At 46.1% G+C, this 10,200-nt stretch overlaps 1 protein-coding gene across 1 annotated transcript; it reads right to left on the reverse strand.

Moving 5' to 3' along the window:
- Positions 1-8,786: 8,786 nt before the first annotated feature.
- Positions 8,787-9,736, reverse strand: LOC306823057 (odorant receptor 131-2-like; the record flags this gene model as incomplete). Its single annotated transcript, XM_079342422.1, is given in 4 exon segments — positions 8,787-9,142; positions 9,219-9,386; positions 9,388-9,427; positions 9,714-9,736. Coding segments are annotated over 4 exon segments (480 nt in total). The 3' UTR covers positions 8,787-8,893.
- Positions 9,737-10,200: the final 464 nt, after the last annotated feature.

Below are 10,200 nucleotides of genomic sequence, written 5' to 3' on the forward strand. Positions count from 1 at the left end.
TGGCAAACGCCGTCACACGTCAGCGCTGCAGACAGAGTGCACGTCAGACTGATTCATCGCTCAACGATCTGAACATCGAGCGAGCAGTGAAAACATCTGACCCTCATGGAGCAGTGAAAACATCTGACCCTCATGGAGCAGTGAAAACATCTGACCCTCATCGAGCAGTGAAAACATCTGACCCTCATGGAGCAGTGAAAACATCTGACCCTCATCGAGCAGTGAAATCATCTGACCCTCATCGAGCGAGCAGTGAAAACATCTGACCCTCATCGAGCGAGCAGTGAAAACATCTGACCCACATTGAGCGAGCAGTGGAAACATCTGACCCTCATGGAGCAGTGAAAACATCTGACCCTCATGGAGCAGTGAAAACATCTGACCCTCATCGAGCAGTGAAAACATCTGACCCTCTTCGAGCAGTGAAAACATCTGACCCTCATCGAGCAGTGAAAACATCTGACCCTCATGGAGCAGTGAAAACATCTGACCCTCATCGAGCAGTGAAAAAATCTGACCCTCATCGAGCGAGCAGTGAAAACATCTGACCCTCATCGAGCAGTGAAAACATCTGACCCTCATCGAGCAGTGAAAACATCTGACCCTCATGGAGCAGTGAAAACATCTGACCCTCATGGAGCAGTGAAAACATCTGACCCTCATCGAGCAGTGAAAACATCTGACCCTCATCGAGCAGTGAAAACATCTGACCCTCATCGAGCGAGGAGTGAAAACATCTGACCCTCATCGAGCAGTGGAAACATCTGACCCTCATGGAGCAGTGAAAACATCTGACCCTCATGGAGCAGTGAAAACATCTGACCCTCATGGAGCAGTGAAAACATCTGACCCTCATGGAGCAGTGAAAACATCTGACCCTCATGGAGCAGTGAAAACATCTGACCCTCATCGAGCGAGCAGTGAAAACATCTGACCCTCATCGAGCGAGCAGTGAAAACATCTGACCCACATTGAGCGAGCAGTGGAAACATCTGACCCTCATGGAGCAGTGAAAACATCTGACCCTCATCGAGCAGTGAAATCATCTGACCCTCATCGAGCGAGCAGTGAAAACATCTGACCCTCATCGAGCGAGCAGTGAAAACATCTGACCCACATTGAGCGAGCAGTGGAAACATCTGACCCTCACGGAGCAGTGAAAACATCTGACCCTCATGGAGCAGTGAAAACATCTGACCCTCATCGAGCAGTGAAAACATCTGACCCTCTTCGAGCAGTGAAAACATCTGACCCTCATCGAGCAGTGAAAACATCTGACCCTCATGGAGCAGTGAAAACATCTGACCCTCATGGAGCAGTGAAAACATCTGACCCTCATCGAGCAGTGAAAAAATCTGACCCTCATCGAGCGAGCAGTGAAAACATCTGACCCTCATCGAGCAGTGAAAACATCTGACCCTCATCGAGCAGTGAAAACATCTGACCCTCATGGAGCAGTGAAAACATCTGACCCTCATGGAGCAGTGAAAACATCTGACCCTCATCGAGCAGTGAAAACATCTGACCCTCATGGAGCAGTGAAAACATCTGACCCTCATCGAGCGAGGAGTGAAAACATCTGACCCTCATCGAGCAGTGAAAACATCTGACCCTCATCGAGCAGTGAAAACATCTGACCCTCATGGAGCAGTGAAAACATCTGACCCTCATGGAGCAGTGAAAACATCTGACCCTCATGGAGCAGTGAAAACATCTGACCCTCATCGAGCAGTGAAAACAAACCTACCCTCATGGAGCAGTGAAAACATCTGACCCTCATCGAGCGAGCAGTGAAAACATCTGACCCTCATCGAGCAGTGAAAACATCTGACCCTCATCGCGCAGTGAAATCATCTGACCCTCATCGAGCGAGCAGTGAAAACATCTGACTCTCATCGAGCGAGCAGTGAAAACATCTGACTCTCATCGAGCGAGCAGTGAAAACATCTGACCCTCATCGAGCAGTGAAAACATCTGACCCTCATGGAGCAGTGAAATCATCTGACCCTCATGGAGCAGTGAAAACATCTGACCCTCATGGAGCAGTGAAATCATCTGACCCTCATCGAGCAGTGAAAACATCTGACCCTCATCGAGCAGTGAAATCATCTGACCCGCATCGAGCGAGCAGTGAAAACATCTGACTCTCATCGAGCGAGCAGTGAAAACATCTGACTCTCATCGAGCGAGCAGTGAAAACATCTGACCCTCATGGAGCAGTGAAAACATCTGACCCTCATGGAGCAGTGAAAACATCTGACCCTCATCGAGCAGTGAAAATATCTGACCCTCATCGAGCGAGCAGTGAAAACATCTGACTCTCATCGAGCGAGCAGTGAAATCATCTGACCCTCATGGAGCAGTGAAAACATCTGACTCTCATCGAGCGAGCAGTGAAATCATCTGACCCTCATGGAGCAGTGAAAACATCTGACCCTCATGGAGCAGTGAAAACATCTGACCCTCATCGAGCAGTGAAAATATCTGACCCTCATCGAGCAGTGAAAACATCTGACCCTCATCGAGCGAGAAGTGAAAACATCTGACCCTCATCGAGCGAGCAGTGAAAACATCTGACCCTCATCGAGCAGTGAAAACATCTGACCCTCATCGAGCGAGCAGTGGAAACATCTGACCCTCATCGAGCGAGCAGTGGAAACATCTGACCCTCATCGAGCGAGGAGTGAAAACATTTGACCCTCATCGAGCAGTGAAATCATCTGACCCTCATCGAGCAGTGAAAACATCTGACCCTCATCGAGCAGTGAAAACATCTGACCCTCATCGAGCAGTGAAAACATCTGACCCTCATCGAGCAGTGAAAACATCTGACCCTCATCGAGCAGTGAAAACATCTGACCCACATGGAGCGAGCAGTGAAAACATCTGACCCTCATGGAGCGAGCAGTGAAAACATCTGACCCTCATGGAGCAGTGAAAACATCTGACCCTCATGGAGCGAGCAGTGAAAACATCTGACCCTCATGGAGCAGTGAAAACATTTGACCCTCATGGAGCAGTGTAATCATCTGACCCTCATGGAGCAGTGAAAACATCTGACCCTCATGGAGCAGTGAAATCATCTGACCCTCATCGAGCAGTGAAATCATCTGACCCTCATCGAGCGAGCAGTGAAAACATCTGACCCTCATGGAGCAGTGAAAACATCTGACCCTCATGGAGCAGTGAAAACATCTGACCCTCATCGAGCAGTGAAAACATCTGACCCTCATTGAGCAGTGAAAACATCTGACCCTCATCGAGCGAGCAGTGAAAACATCTGACCCTCATCGAGCAGTGAAAACATCTGACCCTCATTGAGCAGTGAAAACATCTGACCCTCATTGAGCAGTGAAAACATCTGACCCTCATGGAGCAGTGAAAACATCTGACCCTCATCGAGCGAGCAGTGAAAACATCTGACCCTCATCGAGCAGTGAAAACATCTGACCCTCATTGAGCGAGGAGTGAAAACATCTGACCCTCATCGAGCAGTGAAAACATCTGACCCTCATCGAGCGAGCAGTGACAACATCTGACCCTCATCGAGCAGTGAAAACATCTGACCCTCATCGAGCGAGCAGTGAAAACATCTGACCCTCATGGAGCGAGCAGTGAAAACATCTGACCCTCATGGAGCGAGGAGTGAAAACATCTGACCCTCATGGAGCAGTGAAAACATCTGACCCTCATCGAGCAGTAAAAACATCTGACCCTCATCGAGCAGTGAAATCATCTGACCCTCATCGAGCAGTGAAAACATCTGACCCTCATGGAGCAGTGAAAACATCTGACCCTCATCGAGCAGTGAAAACATCTGACCCTCATCGAGCAGTGAAAACATCTGACCCTCATCGAGCAGTGAAAACATCTGACCCTCATCGAGCAGTGAAAACATCTGACCCTCATCGAGCAGTGAAAACATCTGACCCTCATCGAGCAGTGAAAACATCTGACCCTCATGGAGCAGTAAAAACATCTGACCCTCATCGAGCAGTGAAAACATCTGACCCTCATCGAGCGAGCAGTGAAAACATCTGACCCTCATCGAGCAGTAAAAACATCTGACCCTCATGGAGCAGTGAAAACATCTGACCATCATCGAGCGAGCAGTGAAAACATCTGACCCTCATCGAGCAGTAAAAACATCTGACCCTCATGGAGCAGTGAAAACATCTGACCCTCATCGAGCAGTGAAAACATCTGACCCTCATCGAGCGAGCAGTGAAAACATCTGACCCTCATCGAGCAGTAAAAACATCTGACCCTCATCGAGCAGTAAAAACATCTGACCCTCATGGAGCAGTGAAAACATCTGACCCTCATCGAGCAGTGAAAACATCTGACCCTCATCGAGCGAGCAGTGAAAACATCTGACCCTCATCGAGCGAGCAGTGAAAACATCTGACTCTCATCGAGCAGTGAAAACATCTGACCCTCATCGAGCAGTGAAAACATCTGACCCTCATCGAGCAGTGAAAATATCTGACCCTCATCGAGCAGTGAAAACATCTGACCCTCATCGAGCGAGCAGTGAAAACATCTGACGCTCATCGAGCAGTGAAAACATCTGACCCTCATGGAGCGAGGAGTGAAAACATCTGACTCTCATGGAGCGAGGAGTGAAAACATCTGACCCTCATCGAGCAGTGAAAACATCTGACCCTCATCGAGCAGTGAAAACATCTGACCCTCATCGAGCAGTGAAAACATCTGACCCTCATCGAGCGAGCAGTGAAAACATCTGACCCTCATCGAGCAGTAAAAACATCTGACCCTCATCGAGCGAGCAGTGAAAACATCTGACCCTCATCGAGCAGTAAAAACATCTGACCCTCATCGAGCAGTAAAAACATCTGACCCTCATGGAGCAGTGAAAACATCTGACCCTCATCGAGCAGTAAAAACATCTGACCCTCATCGAGCAGTGAAATCATCTGACCCTCATCGAGCAGTGAAAACATCTGACCCTCATCGAGCAGTGAAAACATCTGACCCTCATCGAGCGAGCAGTGACAACATCTGACCCTCATCGAGCAGTGAAAACATCTGACCCTCATCGAGCGAGCAGTGAAAACATCTGACGCTCATCGAGCAGTGAAAACATCTGACCCTCATGGAGCGAGGAGTGAAAACATCTGACTCTCATGGAGCGAGGAGTGAAAACATCTGACCCTCATCGAGCAGTGAAAACATCTGACCCTCATCGAGCAGTGAAAACATCTGACCCTCATCGAGCAGTGAAAACATCTGACCCTCATCGAGCGAGCAGTGAAAACATCTGACCCTCATCGAGCAGTAAAAACATCTGACCCTCATCGAGCGAGCAGTGAAAACATCTGACCCTCATCGAGCAGTAAAAACATCTGACCCTCATCGAGCAGTAAAAACATCTGACCCTCATGGAGCAGTGAAAACATCTGACCCTCATCGAGCAGTAAAAACATCTGACCCTCATCGAGCAGTGAAATCATCTGACCCTCATCGAGCAGTGAAAACATCTGACCCTCATGGAGCAGTGAAAACATCTGACCCTCATGGAGCAGTGAAAACATCTGACCCTCATCGAGCAGTGAAAACATCTGACCCTCATGGAGCGAGCAGTGAAAACATCTGACCCACAAACAAAAACAACAAGCGATGATCTGATTGGTTAAAGATCTGATTCTTTAAAACAAACTCTTCATCATGTTGCTCTGCATCCTCCTCCTCCTCATCAACCTGCTCACACTGTCACCACCTGCTGCAGCTGACTCCTCATCACCCTCATCATCCTCATCATCCTCATCATCCTCATCGTCTGCAGCTGCACCCACAAGTCAACAGGTCTCAGACCAAAGGGGGGTGCAGAGGGTCTGACGTCTAGAGGTCATGGTCCCTTTGCATGAGCTCTGATTTAGCACAAAACCAACAACAGCAACTTTGTTGAAAGAAGAGAAAAGACAAAGAGGAGAAAGGTGATAAATCAGTGAAACAAGCAGAATATAAATCATGACCTCATCAAACACCTTACAGGGGTCTCTTTCATCACGTGTGTTAATCAGCAGATAAACTCATGAGGGTATGAAGGAGGAGACTCTGGAGGACTGCAGGGATCAGCTCCTGTTTCTTTTGATTCTTCCAGACAGAGAAGCGTCACGCGTGTTTCTCTGCACAGAACATGAATCACTTCACAGATGGTCTTCTCTACACGCAGCGTGCACGCAGACACATCAGCACGCCGCCTCATCCTCTCTAAACCCAACTTCCAACCTGCTTCGTCCCCCGGAGGGCGACTTGTTGTGCAGCGAGTCAGAAACAGCAAACAAGACAAAAGAGCAGAAGCATCACGGTGACAATGCAGGCGAGGAAACAGCAGATTCACAGAGGAACAACAGTCAGGATCACTGAGTCACAGCAGCATCCACTCACAAGCACCAACCATGGTCAAAGTGCACCATCACACATCAGATCAGCCTCTCTCTGAAACAGCATGACATGATGTTTACATGACTCAGCAGTTCTCTTCACTGCGTCTGTGATTGTAGAGATAAAGTCAGACTTACGTCCACAGCTCTCAGCTCTGGCTTCAGACGTCTGTGAGGAACGAGCCGAGCAGCAGGATCTTTAGTAGATCTCAGACTCCTCATGAGCACAGATGATCAGGGGGGGGGAGGGGGGGGGGGCTGATTCATGTCATTGTTTTTGTTACATCATTCTCTCACAAACAGAGAAGTGTCTTGGGTCAAAGTTTGACTCCGTGTCTGTAAAACAAACTTGTGATATTCCTCCTCTCCTCCGAGCTCGGGGATGGAAGTTCAGAAAGTCAAAGTCGTCTTTATTGTCACCGTTTCAACACGTGCTGGACATTCAGAACGATCTCTCTGAGCCTCGCTGTGAACTGACAGAGGAAAGATTTCACAAATATACACAAAGATAAAGGATGACAATAAAAGTCTAGATTTACTAAAACTTTCAAGATAAATAAAAACAGCAGCAAATACAAGTGTGCATGGACTTGTATAATAATAATAATAATTTTATAATAATAATAATAATTTACACTTTATTAATCCCACGAGGGGAAATTCAGTTTTTACACTCTGTCTAACACACACATAGGCCGAGATACACACTCATGCACAAACAGGGTTCTAGTGACATGCATTAATGGAGAGGTCTCAGAGTGAGGGGGCTGCCCACAGCGAGCGCTCCAGAGCAGTTTTGGGGTTCGGTGCCTTGCTCAGGGGCACCTCGGCAGTGCTCAGGAAATGGACTGGCACCTCTCCAGCTACCAGACCAGTTTCCGGACTTGGTCCGTGCCGGGACTTGAACCGGCGACCCTCCGGTTCCCAACCCAAGTCCCTACAGACTGAGCTACTGCCTCCCCAAATAAACACAAGTAAATAAATATAAGGCACGAAGTGAGTGAATGAAATGATAAATGTTTGTTTTGTATTTGTCTTTTTTAAAGTGTCTGATGCTGCTGATGAGGAAGAGTCAGATATGAAAGGATGATGTATCATCTTTAATAATGTTCAGGGTGTGTGTACGATGTAGACTTCCTCAGGTTGTGTGTTTGCTTGAGTTGCACGTTGTTGCTGGACTGAAAACTTCTTTTTATTTTATTTTATATTTTATTTTATCTGCTTTTTTTGGGTGAAGAAAAAACTAAATCACAGACAGAAACAGAGACTGAAACACAACGTAACTTCTGTTCATGTCACTGTGTTTTTTTATTTTGTCTGACCAAAACATCAATACATAAAAACAATAAACAATACATAAACAATCAATAAAAATAAAAAAACATCAATAAATAAAAAACATCAATACATAAAAAACATCAATAAAATTAAAAATATCAATACATAAAAAACATCAATAAAAAATAAATAAAAATAAAAACATCAATACATACAAAAACAAATAAATAAAAATAAAAACATCAATACGTAAAAAAATCAATAAAAATAAAAAACAGCAATACATAAAAAAAACATCAATACATAAAAAACATCAATAAAAAAAATAAAATAAAAACATCAATACATAAAAAACATCAATAAAAAATAAATAAAAATAAAAACATCAATACATAAAAAAACATCAATAAAAAATAAATAAAAATAAAAACATCAATACATAAAAACATCAATAAAAAAATAAATAAAAATAAAAACATATACATAAAACAACATCAATAAAAAAAAAAAAACATCAATAAAAAAAAGATACAAATAAAAACATCAATACATAAAAAACATCAATAAAATTAAAAATATCAATACATAAAAAACATCAATAAAAAAATAAATAAAAATAAAAACATCAATACATAAAAAACATCAATAAAACTAAAAAAACATCAATAAAAAAAGATACAAATAAAAACATCAATACATAAAAAACATCAATAAAAAAATAAATAAAAATAAAAACATCAATACATAAAAAACATCAATAAAAGAGAAAATTGTAACATGCCAGCTGGCTTGACGGATTTTTTGACGTCACTTTACTAAATCAGAAAAGTTTCATTTTTTAAGACGTTGAGCTGACGTGAGATTCACTGTAGACGTGTATAAAACATGGACGTGATGAAGGTGACGTCACCTGTTGGTGACTGAAGGGGAGATCTGAAGCCAAACGATGGAGGAAGCTTATTGTGGGCCGTGTGAGGATGTGAAGCCTTCTGTCGATCTCACATGATGGGTCAGCTGATCGTTATCTCCACACGTATCTCTTGTTCTGCCTCTTCTCTGAGAGGAAACACAAAGCTGACTCACAGTAAATGATGAATGGAGGTTCAGTAGTTCTAACACTTGTCTGCATGGAGTCGTCGCTCCTCTGCTGCCCGATGTGCAGACCAATCGAACGCAGCGGTCTCTTTACACGGCGTGAGCGGATCCGGCTACAGGTGGACTTTGGGTAACACCGGGAGGACCCTGACCACACTGCGGCCTCCACAGGTCAGGTAGCGGGTCCAGTACTTCCTGAACAGCTCGTCCCTGAAACCATAAATGACGGGGCTCAAGAAGCGGGGGATGATGTAGACGACCAGGAAGAAGATGTAACGGATCTCCAGGCTGAAGCGCGGGAAGAGAGAGATGAGCGCCGCCTGCAGGGAGGGGACGACGAAGGCCAGCATGCAGAGCAGCAGCTGGAACGGAAACAAACAAATCATGTTCACTCTTCTGTTTCGGACCCAGACATGATGATGGCGTGCATAAACCCACCTGCACGCCGTGCAGCAGCACCGTGTTCCTGGCTCGCTTCACGGACGCCAGCCCGGTGGAGACGGTCAGCATGATCTTGCAGTACGTGTAGAGCAGCATGAGGGCGACGAAGGACAGGAAGGCGCCGTCAAACACACAGTTCTTGTAGTAGATGGAGCGGTGGCGAAAATATGAGCGGGTGGTCACAAAAGATGGTGTTACGGAATATTCTTTATCTGATCAGAGTCAAGAGGAGCCTGCTGGAGATCCTGGAGCTGCTTGAGTTCTCCTCCCCCTCACTTCACCAGATGTCCCTTTATACAACTCAACTCTACTGGCGCCTGTGACTGGCAGTGCCACGGCTCGCTCTCTGTTTTGTAGATTATTGATGATTATTGTTTCACTATATGTGATCGTAGCAGCCCAGATGACAAATGGAAGTGTCCTGGCTTTACTAACCTATGATCGGGACTCTTTATTTCGTATCAAAGAGTCATTGGAGGACATGTTTCATACTTGGGACCGGTACAAACAGGCATTTCCGCCTCCGTTTGAAATCGATCCCGACTCACCGGACTACTTGATGCTGTATCGGGTGCCGGGTAGGACCCGCAGGAGATCCAGAAAAAGAGGCTCTCGGTCCGGTATCCAAGTAAAGCGAAGACGTGCTGCGGCGCACGGGGGCTCCGTCGTCTTCGGCTGCCGGGATCGCGCTCGGTTCCTGCGCCAGATTCCTCTCCTCGATGTGTGCGCCAGCGTGTCCTCGCTGCCGCCTGCCCGCCCTTCAACAACTGTCCTGGACCCTTCACAGTGCTGGAGCCATGGTCAGGGGTTTTCATCGCCTTCGCCTACTTCCGTGTTTATTCCGGCTTTTCCAGCATGGACCAGCTGGAGCTCACGTGATCGCTGGATGTGCCTTCGTCCAATCCCGCTCCGCAACACGGACACTACCTCTGTGACATCTCGCCCGTGGACTAATGAAGACATCCTAAGTCTAAAGAGA

This window comes from Symphodus melops (genome assembly GCF_947650265.1).
Source record: "Symphodus melops genome assembly, chromosome: 4".
In the NCBI taxonomy this organism is placed as follows: Eukaryota; Metazoa; Chordata; class Actinopteri; order Labriformes; family Labridae; genus Symphodus; species Symphodus melops.